This window comes from Rhodnius prolixus, unplaced genomic scaffold (assembly GCF_049639745.1).
Source record: "Rhodnius prolixus isolate KJV_2025 unplaced genomic scaffold, Rpr scaffold_13, whole genome shotgun sequence".
NCBI classification, from domain to species: Eukaryota; Metazoa; Arthropoda; class Insecta; order Hemiptera; family Reduviidae; genus Rhodnius; species Rhodnius prolixus.
The window spans coordinates 13,969,502-13,987,137 of NW_027411583.1; the positions used below are offsets into that span (position 1 = coordinate 13,969,502).

Consider the following 17,636-nt stretch of genomic DNA (forward strand, 5'->3'; position numbering starts at 1 on the left):
TATTGTTATATAAGAGAAATATAGCAAATTTCATCACTCTGCAGCAGGGTGTTTCATTTTGTAGGGGGAAAAAAATTAATATAAAATTTTGGCAGACTTTGCTCGCCTTCCGAGTCTCAGTAATTCAAAAGTTATGCATACCAAATTTCGAGAAGATTTGATCATATTTAGAGGTTGCACACTTTGACCACTTTTACAGAATTAGGAAAAATACGAAATTCTCAATATTTATGACATTTATTGGAAAAACTATTAATCACAAACTTAAAATTATAATAACTCTAAATACAAGGTTTAGCAGGCATTATGAAAATGTAAGGTACTTGTATATTGATCAATTTTATATGATGCAATCTCTTCTTTTGTTCGGTTAGTGACGACTTCTCTGTGATACTCGACTGCCCTCAACAAGTATTGTTTTCGTTGTTCGTCTCTAACCGATTCGTTAAACTTTTTTATCAAAACTATTCCTCTTTCTACAGCATCTTTTACCACTTTAAGAGCATTTACGTGGCTTCTTAGAGAATCGCTGCAGTATTCTGTCACGTCGTAGAACCCAAATAATTCAAAGAACGTCTTGGCTTTTTTGGTAACGAAATGGCTTGTCTTTTCCTTCAAAGTCTAGATTTTTACCCTCTAATCTTTTCAATTCCTCCTTCTTCGCAGGTTTGGTTTCCAAATTTTGAACTATACTTTGTTTAACTTCTTCAGTATTACGTTCATCCAAAAAAGCCAATCCCACGTTTGTTTCCGGCAGATACCAAAGGTGCCTTTTGGCAACTGTGACTGCACTGTTTTTAACGTCTGTATCCGGGTAAGAGTCCAGAAGCTGTATCAAATCCAGATCATTCTTTAGAGCCCATCGACTTACAGTTGCCTCGTGCCAAAATCGAACAAATGTATATGAGACTGACAAAATCGACTACCCGTTTCATTCCTTTCAATTCTCGTTGAGACATATTCAATTGTTTAGCAAAAAGGGCTATTTTAAGTGCATATAATGCCTTTGCCATCCACCTTGCTTGATGCAAAGCTCCTGGGATCCTGAAAGTGAAATTGTTTTCATCCCAACCTCCTAAATAAAGGAGTGGGAGATTTAATAACTCTTTGTAGTCTTCTCTTGGATGGCTTCCATCTTTTAGAACATTTTGGATGTAGTTAACCATTGTCACGCGTTGTTCCTCTAGAAATCCTTGAACAGGAGTGTCTTCATCCAACATTGATAACACTAAAAGTACTTGCTCTTCTGAAGGAAGCCTTGCTCCTAAAAACTCATCACTGGGCACTTTTCCTAACAGCCAAATACCACTTTTAGTTCCCATTTTCCAGTTTAATTATTAACCAGTAATGAACAAAGAAACGTAAATGAAATTATAGAAAGAAAACTTACATTAACACAAAACACTTCATTAGCTAATTTGAGATAATAGTGACTAATGTGTGCAACCTCTAATCATTGTCCAATCTTCTTGAAATTTGGCATATATATCTTTTGTAGTACTTAGACTCAGGGGGCAAGCAAAGTTGTGTGATACTCACAGCTTCGGAAAAATGAAACACCCTACTCTGCAGTCATAGCTATTAGCGATGACAAGATTGGTTTGGCGGACACAAACAGTCCGAAGAAATCTGATGGGCACATTCACACGATCTTCTCGAACGGTAATGGTAATTAATTTTCTGGAAACTTAGCATTGGTACTTACACAAAAAATAGTCGAACTTTAATATTAATAAAATCTCTCTGAAAAAATACATCATAGTGTTAAAGGGGCGAAAAATATTGTCTAATCGATTGATAGATCCTTTCGATAGTTAAGGAAAAGATGGAAGGTTAAGGTTGGTTTTTCGTTGATGAGTGTGAACTTTGTTGGTGTCTATCTTGTTTAATAAAAATAAGTTGTGATATAGTTGTTTTATTTCATTTTTTTTTGTTTGAACATTTTAAACTCTTCTCTGACTGTGAGATAACAATAGTTTTACTAATTTCGAATTTTCTGCATGATAATCACGTCGCGTGTCTTCGTAGCCTTGAAATTCTTCATTAATTCGTAGTTCGTAAACATTCAGATCTTGTTAGTACGGCGCTTAAATTTAGAAGAGGCTTGGTCAGCTTTATTAGAATGAAGTTACAGTTGAGTCTATCGGACCCATTGCTTAAAAGAACAAACAATTTCTTTTTATTCACACTATATATTTTATATGAAAACGAAAAATAAATGTAGTACTTTACAATATTTACAAAATCTAGAAAGTAAACAATAAACAATAATTGATGCATGCAGCTTTCGCAAAATAAACAAACTGTTATTCTACAAACACAAAACAACTACAAGAAGTTGTTTTCCTATCAAGTTTGGATGGAAAAAGTAACACTTTAACGTTTCGATCTTGAATTCAGATGAAATCGCTCGCCTTAGAGGCAAGAGCGTAACTAAACCAAGAATACTTTGTCTAATGGTCTTGGTATCCAAAGGATAACTAAGGTTTTACTCCCTCGATTTTAGATCAGCCAGCATCATCTATCTGGCCCCTATTTAAATCTAATTCTAAAAACATCTTCGTCAGGATTAGTTCAATTGGTTTCTTTTGTTATGATTGAGTACATCACTCATTTCAGGTTCATCATCTTCTTCAGCAACTTTCATGGGTTAAGTCAACATCGCTAAGTTCGAATCTTTAAATTCTAATCCCACCTGGACGGTGATTCTAAAATCATGAACTCTCGGAATTCCGCGAGCAAGTTGCAATCTAGTTGGATAATGAGGTAGAAGATTTAGATTAAAGCAAAAACACGATTTCATGGAAAATAGAAGAAAAATAATAATACTATTATTTGCATCATAATAATGGAAACCTAAATTGAAAGGTTACTTCAGAGTTTCTAAAATGAAAATCAGTTGCTAAAGCATTAAAATGTATCTCTCCAAAGTAAAGGAATCGTAGAACTTAGTAGAAGATACCATTGCCTCAAACTGTTCGATCCACATAGTGTGGCTTGCTGAACAACAAGAAGGCCGCAAATTAGTGCATCTACTGAACTCAGAAAGCATTCAGAGCAAACTACTTACTTTTGACAAAACAGAAACTTATGGCTATGTCCCTGAGACCCGCCCTATATCCCACTTAAGATTTAATGCAAGAGCTAATGGAAGTACTATTTGTAACTATTACAAAGCAACTAAAGTCTATTAAGAAGCTACTTCACCGATTCGGACCAAATCAAAGGTGACTGAAGGTTTTAATGAGGTTGGGGTCGTTTTCCTCAGCATGAAATAAAATGCTCGGGAGTCTTGAGTGGGGATCGTAGGTTCGAATCCAGCTGCCTAACTTTTTGTCCGCAGACGGAAAGATGCCGACTCCAATGGTTCCTATCTCAAACATGTTTTAGATAGAACCAGTCTTACTTGCGTGCTAATATAAATAAATAATAGAATCACTAAACATTGCAACATTACATCGATTCTTCACTTTTATATTCTAACATTCAAGGTGCACTCAGTTCATGATGTGTTTGTACATTCTTTCAAACATAAAGTTTTTTTACTTCAACTTCAATCACATGGTGAAGTTAATGTAGGGAAGATCCAGACATGGACCAGTCTTAATATAAAACGGTCCAAATTTCCTTCGAGGCAGGTTATTCTGTGAGAACGCCAAGCTAAGACTTGAGGCACAAGAGTTTGGTTCATGTCCAATCTTCCAACCGATAGTTCTTGTTGACCTTGGCTTGTGGCGAGGTATGCTTGAGGAACTGCTGGTAAATGTTCACCGTGGTAATACTGCTCAGGGTGTCATTGCTGCGGCTAAACGCAGCCCATGGTCCTTCGTACCTCCACTAATTGACTAGCTAAACCTAACTTCTTACAAAACTGAAACTACAAGTTGGTTACAATGACTAGGTCTGCTATCTAATGTCAACTATACACAGCAGGTTTCCTTCCTTTAAAAATTGCCAGACGTTTGTTAGTAGTAGGGGTGTTGTTAGTATTTTGGCACTGTTTGGTGTGACGTGTATAGCTCTCTAGGAGATGTACTGGGCCCATGGCGAGCTTGTGCTGTGAATGGGGTAGGTGCCGACGGCCTGCCGGTCCCAGGGGTGCTGCTCCCAGTAATGAGACGAGCCTGGATGACCCCCGTGCACATGCACATGCACTTCCTTGTGGGGGTCGTGGCCGCCATAGTGTCCACCGTGGTGCACCTTGCTCAGCAGACCCACCGACGTCATCACGATCAATATTATCTGCAGAACAGTACCACAAACAATTACTTCATGATTTTCTCAACTATTAATCTAGGTTAAGATGCTTCAACACTAGGTATCTTATAATTTATCAACACTGTCATAGGTCAGAACCAAAGTTATGTACTTTACCCTCTATAACCTGTATAAAATCATTTTTCTTAAAAAGTTTTCAATTAAAGTGATTGGCCTATCATTCATGAAGTCCGAGTACAAAAGAAACTGTTTCAGCAAGTAAAAAGTGAGACGGAAACAGGAAATCTCTACACCAAACTGATTAATGTACCTCTTGTGATCGAAATGATGGAGTGTGGAAGCGATAAAATGAAAAACAATAAACATGCGCGCTAAGACGAAAAAGATAAAAGAGATTTCATCAAAGACATTTCCATTACTCAAGAAAATTGCAAACTTGAAAAAGTGGCAATTGCAAGCTCATGAGCACTTCCTAAGGACTTTTACTTTGCTAACTCGGAATATTGGTTAGACATTTCACATGATCAGCACTCTGCTGCTGTTAGAATCTCAAGAACTCCACTTACATGAAGCTTCTTGCGAAATATTTCAAATAAAAGTGATACAACTTCATTACACAGCAGAGTTTTAGGAAAATCACGAACCCATTTTATCATTAAAATCGCTAAAAACTGATAAAGCTATTGTATAAAGTGGCACTTCTGTTTTGGTTGATTTTGTCAGGCTTAATAACTATTCGAAAAGTACAGCTTAACTATCGAATTTTAAGTTCTGCGATAAGTTACGCTAACTACTTTACATCCACACTGATATTTATACAGATATTTCCAGTGAAAACTTGAACACTTCCTAGAAAGAGAAAGTACTAATTACATCTTCCCTGAAGTATCAGAGTAAAAAGAGGTAATCTGACCATTAGCCTACGTTAAACGCGGGTCGTTTTGAGGTCAGAAAGTTGAAATCATTAAATAAATAAAAAGCAAAAATATGAAAGGTGTAATTTCAACTGATGCATGCGAACTCAGCTGACGCGCTAATCACACACACTAACTTAGACAGGTCCCCCACCATGCGGGACCCACATTCTGCGGAAGACGATAATAAGTGAAAGGAAGTGGCAATGTCAACGGAACTAGTCCATCGGCTACAGCAATATTGTTTTCTAAACTACTGCCAAAACAAAATATAAACAATGTGGAAGGTTTTATGTAGCAGGTTAAGATTAAAATGGATTCAATTTATTTATTTTTCATTCTCTTGGCACTTTTCATCTTGCGGACGAAGGTATTTAAATCTATAAGGGAAATGTTAAGGACAGTTCCACATTTTTGCAGCAATAAATTTTAAGATACTGAAGTCGCGTGCCTTGTCTATGTGCTGTTATTTGCGGCCAAACAGAGTAACTGATGTCCTATTTTGAGAACTTATTTCATTCTACGAATTCTACCTCGATTTAATGCTGAGCACAAATAATAAAGTTTAGAGCTATTAATAAAGAGGTAGCGAGCTATGTATCAGGGACCCCTTACTTTACTTTTCTGCATTTCTCACTTAATTTCAACTGTTATCTCTTCTTCTTTTGATTACCTAAATCTTTTCATCAATACGTACATAATAACCTACCCTAATTACCATTAGATAATCTGAAGAAATTAGCCAGAAGCTTTTCTGAAAAGAATTTTCTATGAAATTTTCAATCTGAAACCAGCATTACGAGAATACGCACTCTACAACGAATGCCATCACTAATGTAGTTCAATATCGGGATCCAACATTGGGTTACACTGAAAGAAGAAAAGATAAAGTGGAGCTTACCCCAATAGTCAGTCCTTTGAGGGCGAACGCCGTGAGCAGCACCAGGAGCGTTGTGATCACGCCCAGTTTGTACATGATTGGCAGCAGTGCCAACTTCATGCGTCTCATCATGCCAAACGTGCGACTGGAATCTACAATGTACAAAGTATAAGTGTTTAATGTTGCTAGATAATATTTTTTCTTTCCCTTAAACAGTGGTAAGCAAAACTATTGCATTCTTATAGATTTTCAACGGAAATCAAATTCGATGACGCTCAGAAAGTTGAAATGTAAATATTTCGTTTAGGAGATATCAATAAAGTTTTGGCCAAACTAGTCAACTGGAAGTACATTTTACTGAATCAATGTTTTAAATTTTCTGTAAAACTACTCGCACGATGTTCCTTTAAATTGGATACCAATTGAGCTAGTTATTTAGCTCGAAAACGTTTTGCCTTTCCCAGTTTTAGGTTCTCCAAGAAAGCAGTTAAACTATCGACAGTGTGATCGAGATGTGGAGAAGATGAAAAATGCTAAAACTTTATAATCAGAAAATACATGAAAAAACTATAACCGAATTTTTTTTATTGTCTAAAACTATTTATGCACTGTATTATTATTTGTTTGCACATATCTACTAACAGCCATTGCAACCATATAGAGGGCATGGCTATGGGCGTGGTCACCATGAAAATTCCATTTTCTGATTGGCCAGCCGTACCGCCCAATTTTCACCTCTTTCCCACTGCATTCTGGTTGGTTAATTTTTAACACTAATTATTACATAGAAAATCATAGTTTAGAATTTTTTTACTAATTTTTCCCCCGTAGGTATTTGACAAATTATCAGAAAATGCAATAAAAATCAAAGTTAAAAATATTTGCTAATAATCAAATTATATTTGTTGGTTTAACTGGTTTTCGCTCAGGGAAAAAAGAAAATTAGGCAGAATTGTATGATTTTGGGGAAAAAAAGGAAAAACCCGAACCTGCTTAGGCGCGGGTCAGAAGTAAGTCCGCCACTTTGTGATGTTAATATGGGTTATTATAAAAATTCCAAACATTGTAAAATAAACCTGGAGTTGAAGAGATGATTGGTAGTAGAATGCTGGATAATAACCAATCCCAGCCATAATCAATGATTCGGATTTACCTTAAATGCCCTTAATTTCTCAGCAAAGAGTTATGAGCAGAGACCTTGAATCTGATCTTCTCGTATCCCAAGAAGTCTGAGTCTGCAGTCTGCAGTAACGATTTGGTAAAATCCCCACTGAGAAATGATGTATGAGGGAATCTAAGAGATTGTGAACGATACAGCAACTTCCTGCCCATCAAACAAATTTATTAAATCGACAATACATCAACTCAATGGTGCAGTGGGCTACGTGCTATTTCCGGTGGAACATTAATTTCGTAATTATTAAACTATCACAATACTGGCTCGCACCAGGTAGATAGAGATAAAAATAATAATGTTTTACAACTCTTGATTGAACTAAAATTTACTTTTATGATTGGCAACATTGGGACCGGAAATGCAGGTCACAGGTTGTTTACGGTTGCTTTAAAGAAATTAAATCAATTATCTGGTAATAAACAACCATAGAAATAATTTAAAAAAAAGGAAATAGACTTTTAATCTAAAGTTTTGCAGTGAAGACTTCAAATCGGGCAACATTAAAACAAAAACAAAATAACCGAATTAATTAAGGCGTCTGAACTTGGTCTCAATTATTTACAGTCAATTAAGTAAGGTAAATGGGTACAATGCTCGGCTGGTTAAGGGAGCATTAATGTAAGTAATGGTTAGGTATTCAGATTGAGTCCAACCTTAAACTAAGGACAAATAATACCAACGTGATCAGTTTATGTAATTCATTGGAACAATAAATATAGGACAGTCTACTGAACCGAGTAATGGAACACCGTTATTCCACATGGTCTGGTTGCCCCTAGCAGGAGAACTGTTACGTTCGTGTTTAGTTCTCGATCTTGGAATTTCGACCAGAAATACATGTTTTTAAACTCCTGGAGTTCAGAAAAGTGGTTTTAAGAAAATGAAATTCAAGAGTTTGTAATCTCCAGCTCAAAAAGAAAAATCGCAACTGGGAGAAGACGACCGCTATGGGACCTGCTGAACTTTGCGAAGAAAATCTTTCGACCCAACTTCACTGAATGGATATAGTCACGAAGATGGCAACTCTGGAATTAATTATCTTTGTCTTTAGGGAAGGGATTAGCTATGAGGTTAGCATACTGGACTCCCACGCGGAGGTCCCGGGTTCGAATCCAGCAGCTGACCCTTAGATTTTCTCTTCCTAGGAGCTTCTTACAGCTGAATGTCCGGTGATAGACAGTGTTGTCTGTAACGAGAGAACACTGTCCGGAGGCCGACAATGCACTGGAAAAAGCTCCGGGCGCTAATAACCTCAGCTGTTGATGCGCTAAAAAAAAAAAAAAAAAAAAAAAAAAAAAAAAAAATATCTTTGTCTTAGGCCGATCTCGACAGCACGAAGAAATACAGCGACTAGCTCTTCCTGAAAGTCTGTAGCATTCCTGGGCTTAATGAGTGGACGGACAAACCTCGAATTTCAGGGGGGTTGGTACCGATCTAATGTGCCTTGCTCCAGGTGCCAGCGGAAGTATGTCCTTCTACAACACTTGATCCTGAATATTCTCTGAACAACAGCTTCGCATCCGTTAGGAAGTGCAGTTCTAACTTCCCTCAGGATTTGCAGGTGTTGTTGCATTCAAGGTCCAGCTTTTAGGTTGGCTAAACCTTGAATCAGATTCATACATCCTGATCCCACTCCTTCCTCTCCCTTAGAGCCGTACAACAAACAAACACACACACACGCACACACAGAGTCGTCTGGCAGTCCAAGCTTTCAAAGCTCTTAATCAGGAATAAGAACTTAGAAGAGCTCGACAAAGCGGAGTTTAGGAGCCAATCTTATGTTTACCTAATTGAATATAAAGTATTTTTTCCAAGATGAATCTCATTACTTATCACTAGGGAACGGATTCGTATGTATTTACATATTTTTTTCTAGGCAATTTACAGACGTTTTTCAACTAGAAGTATTCATACTGACACTCTTTAAGCCGTTTGAGCCTACTTTTATTTCACATATTTCCACATATTTGGATGTTATCGCATATTTATACATATTTGATTAAAATAAATAAATATTTCTACATATTTAATCAAAATATGTACATATTTTTCATTTTGGGCATATTTTCATTATTGGGAGGTGGTTGACAGGAACTGTGAACCACAGACTGTAGGGCTGTGAATCACAGTGGTTAAAAAAGTGTTCTTAAAAGCACCAAGTCGCATTAAAATGCTAAAAGATCTCTATCCAGACTTGTGCCTTCCACCAGAACATAATATTTATTTACTCATATTTTCCACATAATTGACGAAAATAAGTGCATATTTTAGTTAAATATTTGGCATTTTTAAATACATAAAAATCCGTTCCTTACTTATCACAATAACCTACTTTGTCAACAAATGATATCCTTCATCGTGTTGTTAGTAAGCGTGAAATTTCTCTTTAATGACAATAAAATTAATAATTGTCGATTATGATGTTATCAACTCACTGATTTCATTGTTTCAGTGAAAACAATGTCACAGTCGACCGACTCGACAGTATCGATCTAATTGGTCGATCTGTGATCCTGCTGATCTCTGATCAATTGTCTTCTAATACGCACTGCAGTAACATACATTAAGTTAATATAACTCCACGCCCCAGTTTCTCTTGTCTATTATGTCCTTCTAACCTCGTATTCTCAGAGTGCTGAAGAATTTCCGGTTCCCCAGTTAGAACTCGCAACATATACTCAGTTCTCATATGCATGTAGTAATTTAATTTAGTAACCAAACAAATCATACTAATTCCTAGTTGCCAGTGGATCGGCAATTAGAGATGCTGAACGAATTCCATCTGTAAGTTATGGCAAAGCGTGACCTGGTGTTTCAGATTCCTTTCAACTGCCTCCTAAAATCAAATCCCACACTTTGTCATTCTCTCTCACTCTACTAAGGGAAGGTGACGATCGTGCAGATTCTCGATTGTGGGCTTTGACCGGAAATAGCCGTTTGAGGCTCCCTGAATCCGAAAAATGGTCCATGAATCTCTCTCTCCGTCTGTCAGCCAATAACAGTTGAAATATTATATTAACTATACCTTAGTCGACTCAGTACCTTTGGAGCTGCACTCCAGTTGGACTAGACAAGAGAAAGGAGTGTGTAATGGGTATTTAAGTGGAAGAGGAGATCAAGGTCGCCTACCCTCTGTAAAGTGGTCCAGGGAAAGGATGCTGTACAGATCCGAGTAACTCTGACGTCCAGTCTATACTCACTCAATATATTAGAACAGTATTTTTTAACATTAATAGTTCAATGTCACACTTACAACCATGTAAACTGGATTTACTGGTTCTGCACAGTTGGAGCAATACTTTTTAGCTTACATAATCATCTTACGAACAACGTGAATACAATCTGTTAGATTCTTAAAATTCCCACCCAAAAAAAAACAAAAAAAAAACAACGAGTCACCAGCCTTTAAGATGTGATCTCAATCAACCTAAAATACCGTTTAAAGATTTCCAAACACGTAAGTTTAATCTAGCGGAAGTCCTAGGCGCGTATCAGATCTTTGAATTATCACCGGAAACTAACATTACGCTGTGGCTAGGAATCATTTAATTTACTAAAGTTTCGCTCACAAAATTTTCAGTAGTTTGTCAGAATAGTGGCATGATCTTTGTTGTGAAAAGAGAAAAATTATAGATTATTACTTTTCCTAAATGGTTGAATCAAACACAAGAGTTGTTTACCATAAGTTCGGTTTATTCACTTAAAATAAATAAACATTTACATAAAGCACCACATGTTACATAAAGACTCACCCCATCAAACTATCATCCCCTCTCAATACACCCTTATCAGTGTTGCCACTGCTATATCAAAAATACATTTAAATTTACCTACAATAATTTAAATTTACCTACAGTTATTAGATAATGCAATGAAAAGCGTTTATTCCTTTTGTTTTTTCCATTTAAGAAGGACGTTTCTGGATCACCTATGCCACCATCAGCATCAATAAAATATTTCTGATTCCATTATCTCGAGAATTGACCATAAGTAAAAGAAAATGGTGAAGGTGACTCTGACCAGATTCTTTGTAAGAAAATCTGATTTCTAGACGTGTGGAGGCGCCCTGTAGTAGTAACATGCTCCAGGAATTGCTGTTGCTGATGTAAAGATCCACTGTTGCATAATACTGAGTGCAAATGAGATAATGAATCGTGTGAACTCGCTTCCCATTAGTGGCAAACACAATTATAACAAAATTGATTAATATTGGATTGCAGTTTGCTTTCTTCACATTCTTAAAATGATTTAAAATACAGGGAAAATAGCAGCCCTCCATCACTAAGTGATAATTGTTACTTAATTTTCACATTGTGCTAAATTGATCAAAAAGAATATTTATATGGTCTGCTTGGCGCCAAAATTGTCGTAACTTTATAGTTTTTAGTTTAACCTCGATCAAAATCGATAGGTCTCGATTTGATGGTATGTGTGGAAGCTGAAAAAGATTAGTTCTATAGATTTACTCTATCGATCAGTGACGCTATTATTTAGCGAAGCTTTTCGATTTTGTTTTTGGAATTCAGAGAGCAATTTCTAAAAATCACTTTTTTTGGATGGAGCTGATTAAAAGAAATCTAGTTGTAGGTTAAGTTCGGTTTCAAGGCTTCCCTGGAATTTAGTTTCTAAGCTCCACGGCCAAGATAAGATCGCGTTTCTCCTACAGCATCATAACTAACAACAAATATCTCTTAAGTGGAAATGGCAGAACTCTACTTTTGGGTCGATTTTTGCTCACTACCACAAGAATTGCATTGAAAGAAAGCTACGTGAGTGTATTAAACCGGATACATGATTGTTGTTTGTTCTGATTATAACGGAAACAGCTGACCACAATCACGATTAGAGCAGTCATTCTAAAACCTATAAATCTACAAGTTTAGTTGTTTTTAACTACGCCATTTATGTTAAACCGCTGAAGAACAAATTAAGAAACATCATGGACTCTTTGTGGTCAAAGTGATTGCGCCTTGAAGTTGCACTTTTGTAAACAGTCAAGTGTTCAATCAGGTCAGGTATTTTTGTCTTCATGATTAAGGTAATCAAGCCAAAGGGGACCATGATAGAATTTTTTTTAGACTTTAGTAATATCTCTGTGGATTTCTTGATTTAATTTTTGATTCAAATAATTAATTTTGGCAGTATCAACAACTTTTTCTGTGGTCCAATACAATTTAATAAAAATAAGTGAAAACATAGACATTTCTATCGACATAAATTCCATCAGAAATAACATTTTATTGTTTTATTTTTCTGAACCAAACGTTTTTTGAACAGGCAGTAATTTGCAAGGCACATCGTCGTTCTACTCAATGAAGAGAGAATAACTATGTGCGGAATAATGAGCGTAATTTGAGAATAAAATGCCTTTGATAGGCCATTAATGGAACGAACCTTTATTCCACTTATATTCTAAATCGATCCCTATGTGTTCGAATTTCAATGGATTAAAAATAGTTTATAATCAATAATAATTACAAACAGACCTTTTAAAGTTCGTTATATGACGTAATGTGTTCTGTTCTCAATTTAGAGTTCTGGTTGGCTAATATTGCTTTCCTAGAATTCCAAGCTAAATTATCCTTTAGTTTGAATGTTCCTGTTGGTTGGATTTGTCCAGCAGTGGATTTGTTTTGGACTCTGACATTTTACTGGCACAAACAAGATCCAGAGAACTAATTCTACAGGTGTTGTTGTCGTGACACCAATATCCGTGTCACTGGAGGAATTCTACGTGATTGTATTTAGAGAACTCTCCTAACATTTAGTTTGGAAAATACAAATATTTACCTTCTACGGACTTTGAATTGTTTACTTTCTCACTTTGGTGTTCGTTCCATGATGGAGAATTAAGATCATGTTAAATTTTCGACATTCATTTTTCACCGGGTCTATTTGATCACTTAAACTTTTTTATTTCGTAATTTTGGTTAATAGATTTTCTTTTGAAGCAAAATCCGTGTAAGCGTTCGGCGATTTCAGTTCCTGGAGAATCTCTCTCCTTCCCCTCACCAACACACCTGCGCTCTCACCATGGCAACCAGACAAACAAACTCAATGACGAACACTAACAGTGTTACCTTCCTAATGAGTTCGAAGAGTGAGAGAGAAATGGCTGAGAAGGACACACTAACACCAATTAGCACAAATCACTCCCACACGCCTAAAGACTGACCACTTTAGGACCAGCAAGGTCACTGAACTTAGCAAATAAATTTTATTAAGCAGTTGGTACACCTGATCAATTTTGTAGAGGCAACGATTAAATTCGAATCCAACCAAATTTCGCTAAAACTCAGTTTTACTTGCTGTTGCCTCTGTAGGTAGAAGGGTTACGACCTTGAAAAAGTTTCGAAACTGAGTTGCTACAGGAAGTATTAGTACTGGAGTCACACTAATACTCTGTGTGTGTATATGCGCGTGTTAACAGAATACTCTATTTCCGGTCAAAGAAACCAAAATAAATTTAGAATACTAGCCAAATTTACAACGGCCCTTAATATTATGAATGTGTGTGGTTGCACCATACACTAGACACCAGTGTATCTAATTAGAGGGAAACCTAACTAAACAGATTCTTCACCAATACCCATGTAAAACTTTACAAGGTAAACGTTTTTCTTTAAAAAACTTTTTAATAAACATAAGAGGTATTTAGGCCGAGCAAACAGTACAAAAACAGTAGGTAGGGGATTAAGCATCCCTCTAATTTACCAACTCAGTGTGATGTTTGTTTTAGAAACCTGTATGATGATGGTAACAAATGAGTTTAAAGTGGTTGGAAGGGCATTTAGGTGTTCGAGTGGTAAGTAAGGTGTAAAGATAATCGTTGCAGGCACTATCGATACAAACTTGAAAATGAACAAAACTTCGGTGGAGACGCACTTCCGGCTAATGGATTTCGGCCAAAACCTTGGTACCGGGGAGCGACTGGTACCAACAGGAAATACCAAGTTTCAGTCTTCTGGGACTTTTCACCTCGGGATTATCTGTTGAATGCACACAATCGTATAAGACTTGTCATTTATTTTATTTATTCATTAACTGCATGAAGTGCAAACAAGATAAAATTTATCTCACTGAAATGTTCGCACAGCGGAAATACTGATCTACCGCGTAAACGGAATAGATGGATATTGTTGACTAACCTTGAAATGCGTTATCAGAACCAGCCTGCACTCTGAACATTCCTTTGTCGTCGGCCAACAGACTCACTTGCAGACCGGGCGCTACTTTCCATTGCAGTCTGTGCGTTCTGAGCACATCGGTGACTGACTCGATCAGCGTGGGTCCTCTAGGGTGGGCAGTAGGCCTGGTGTGGTTCCAGTGAGCGGTAGGCGCCAAGGTCAAGCCGGGCATCAGTTTGTAGGGCTCAGGTCCTGCCCTGGCCAGCCGTTGTAGCGCTCGACCAAGCTGTCCAGTCATGCCGGAGAACACGCTGGCACCACCGTAGCACGCCACTAGGAGCACGACTAGTACACTACCGTAGGACATCGCGACACACACTGGCCTTGAATAGGGCCGCTAGTCTGGGTATATCCCGCCCGGCTAACGGGTCTCAGCGCGGCCCCCACTTCTACAACTTTCTTCTGCGCGGACGGCCACTAGGTGACATCACTTGTTATCTCTCCAGACCACTTACCTTATATTCGGCAACATTAGATGTGTGTAAACATTGGCACCGCTCCACTGCAGATTACCGGCAGCGATCCTCTGGTATTTCCATTTATAATAGTGTCCTCTTCCTTCCTCTACTCTCATATTCCATCCATCTCAGTCTAAATCAACTGCAGACTCTCTGTCTCCTTAACAACTATTTTCTCAGGATGTTTTTCTTTTTTTGGAGAACTTTCTCTTACTTCCGGTAGGAAGGAAATGATGCAATCTTGTCCAAGTTTCCAAATGTGATTTCACCGGAAATATACACGAAAAAAAGGATGTTAAAAAAAGGTCTGTCAATGTGAACGGAATTTCTAAAAACTAAAAGTAGTAGAAAATAGAAAAATCTTAAAATCTAGTACTAGTTACATGCGAAAATGGGTTTAGGTTCGCTGTAGCAGTGGATAATGTCTTCGATTTGGTCTGTCGTAGTCAGAGGCATGTTCATTGCATCACTGACATTTCGGACATTCTTCCATCAGCAGAGATAGATTAGAGATAGATCAGTTTGCTATAGATTTTTTGTAATATAGATGTTGATTATACCGCTCTACAAACAATAAGGTTGGGGATTCCAGCCTTAAAAAGCACTATGCTGGCCGCAGTCTTATAGCTGTCCTAAGAACAAGAAACATCTCTGGGACCATGCCAACCCTAATTCTTCTCCGAGGCTTTTAAAGCCACAACTTGTCTTACTTTACTAATTCTGTAACTTCAGATAACTTTTGCTATCACAGTAATATTTATTTATATTAAAAGAGGGCTGGCGAGGAAACTAACTGAGGGTTTGGTGAGAGGTTTGCCAAAGACAAGAAAACATTTATTTATTCATAGTCTTGGCCAGAATACAGCACTTCTTTAGTTGTGTATGCGAAATTACCTTGGATATTGCTTAAGATTCTAGGTAACAGCGGCGAAATGTTCGGATATTTTTGAGCGTTTAGAATAATATGATGGTAAAGTAGTAGCTCTATCGTGAAGATGGCTTCAGAAGCCAACAAGTGAAATCTTCCTCTGTCAAGATCATTCGTTCAACTTTTGAATAGAATAGTTCTACTGTTTGGAGAAAGTAAACAATAATAGGAGAAAGAAAAAAAGAATGGACGGCTTTGAAAGAAGTGGAGGCCGACAAGTGGAAGAGTGAGACGATGGGGAAAATGGGGAAAGTGCTCCGCAGGAGCCTACGGCGACGTGATCTAGGCGGCCATGACTTCAACACCGGACATCACATTGTTCTCTAGCCGGGAGTTCCGGACCAGCATACGCGCTTCTATCGATCAAGGCTCTTTTTTCTGCCGCTTTCCTATAGTTAACAATTCGATTCGCTTTGGCTATTAATATTTTTTTAATTACTATTATTTTCACTTTTTCTGATTGCTATTAGAGAACAGAAATAAGATATTCAACTAGAAATGTTATATTTGTTTTTAGCTTTTCTCAAACCGGAAACAAGTCCAGCTTTAAGAAAATAGTCCAAGTGCGAGTAAAGAAATCAGCTACTTTTCAAGCGGGGCTTACGTCCGACCACCAATTTGTCTAAGTGTGTCCACAATAATTCTTCTAAAATATAATTATTATTTTCTCGTAATATACGATAGTTAGGGAAGGCATTGTAATCGTGCAGAATTTATATTCTGAGTCCCCACCAGAAATATCCGTTCTGAGCGCCCCTGAAAATGGTTTTTCACAAATTGTTTTCATTTAAAGACAATCCGCCAGTTGAACATCCCGAAATGGAAGAATTCCATCTGACCTACATCTCAGAAGGTTAGATGTTTTTCCCTAAAATTATACAAATCTACCTTGTTTTCCGTTTCCCTTAAGCGATTTCAATAAACGAGTTTTTGGCCAGTAAAAACATTCATGTGGCTCCTCAGCCTCCTTATTCGCCTGACTTGAGTCCTTGTGACTTTTTTCTCTTCCCGAAGTTGAAAAATCACCTCAAGAGAACTCATTTTGGGACAGTCGAAAAAATTCAAACGGCTGTAACCGAGACCAGCTGAAGGCTATTCCAGTATCGGAGTTCGAGCACTGCTATGAGTAGTGGAAGAAACGACTCCAGTGCAAACACCGAATTGGCTTCCAGTTCGTCTGGATTTCCACTTTTTCAATCTCTATCTCCTACTTTTCTAGCCAGAGCTCAAGTAAACAAAAAAGGTAGCCTTCGTTAGGAAAATTTAGTGTACAATACAGAGGAAAACCCTGAATTGCTTCCAGTTAGTCTAGGTTTCTACAATTTCTGCCTCTGCCATCTACTTTTATGGCCAGGGCTGAAATAAACATAAAGGGTAGCCTTCATTTGGACAATGAAAGGTAAAGTACAAGGGAAAATGACCGAATTGGCTTCCAATCCAGGTTGTCTAGATTTTAAAAGCATTCTGGGTTATGTTATGAATCATCATATTCGATTCGATTGTTATCGGATATTTTCAATTTTTATTTTTATTGCATATTCTGATAATTTATCGAATACCTACGGGGGAAAAATTAGTAAAAAAATTCTAGTCTACATTTTTCTATGAAATAATTAGTGTTGAATAATAAACTAATCAAAATGCAGTGGGTAAGGGGTGAAAAATGGGCGGTACGATTGGCCAATCAGAAGCTAGAATATTTTTGGCGACCACGCCCATAGCCATGCCCTCTATAGGATTGCAATGGCTGCTAGTTGATATGTGCAAACTACATAATACACTGCATAAATAGTTTAAACTATAAACATGATTTATAAACAGTATAAAATAATGTATAAACTATATAGTTAGTGTTAAGTTTTGAGTTATTCAGT

The 17,636-nt window shown here is 37.2% G+C and overlaps 1 protein-coding gene across 1 annotated transcript; it reads right to left on the reverse strand.

Moving 5' to 3' along the window:
• Positions 1–2,805: 2,805 nt before the first annotated feature.
• LOC141448253 (uncharacterized) lies at positions 2,806–17,204 on the reverse strand. Its single transcript, XM_074116499.1, has 3 exons — positions 14,338–17,204; positions 6,034–6,164; positions 2,806–4,242 (listed from the first exon to the last, which is right to left on the reverse strand). Exons 1-3 carry the CDS (start codon positions 14,681–14,683, stop codon positions 4,024–4,026), a joined length of 696 nt encoding a protein of 231 aa, XP_073972600.1. The 5' UTR covers positions 14,684–17,204; the 3' UTR covers positions 2,806–4,023.
• Between the last annotated feature and the right edge of the window lie 432 nt (positions 17,205–17,636).

Bases quoted from the DNA above. Each gene is read 5' to 3' on its own strand.
- LOC141448253 (XM_074116499.1), bottom strand. From the start codon at position 14,683: ATGTCCTACGGTAGTGTACTAGTCGTGCTCCTAGTGGCGTGCTACGGT. The intron at 6,165-14,337 runs GTTAGTCAACAA...TGTACATTGTAG, and splicing joins TTCTGATAACGCATTTCAAG to ATTCCAGTCGCACGTTTGGC. The intron at 4,243-6,033 runs GTAAGCTCCACT...ACTGTTCTGCAG, and splicing joins TCAAAGGACTGACTATTGGG to ATAATATTGATCGTGATGAC.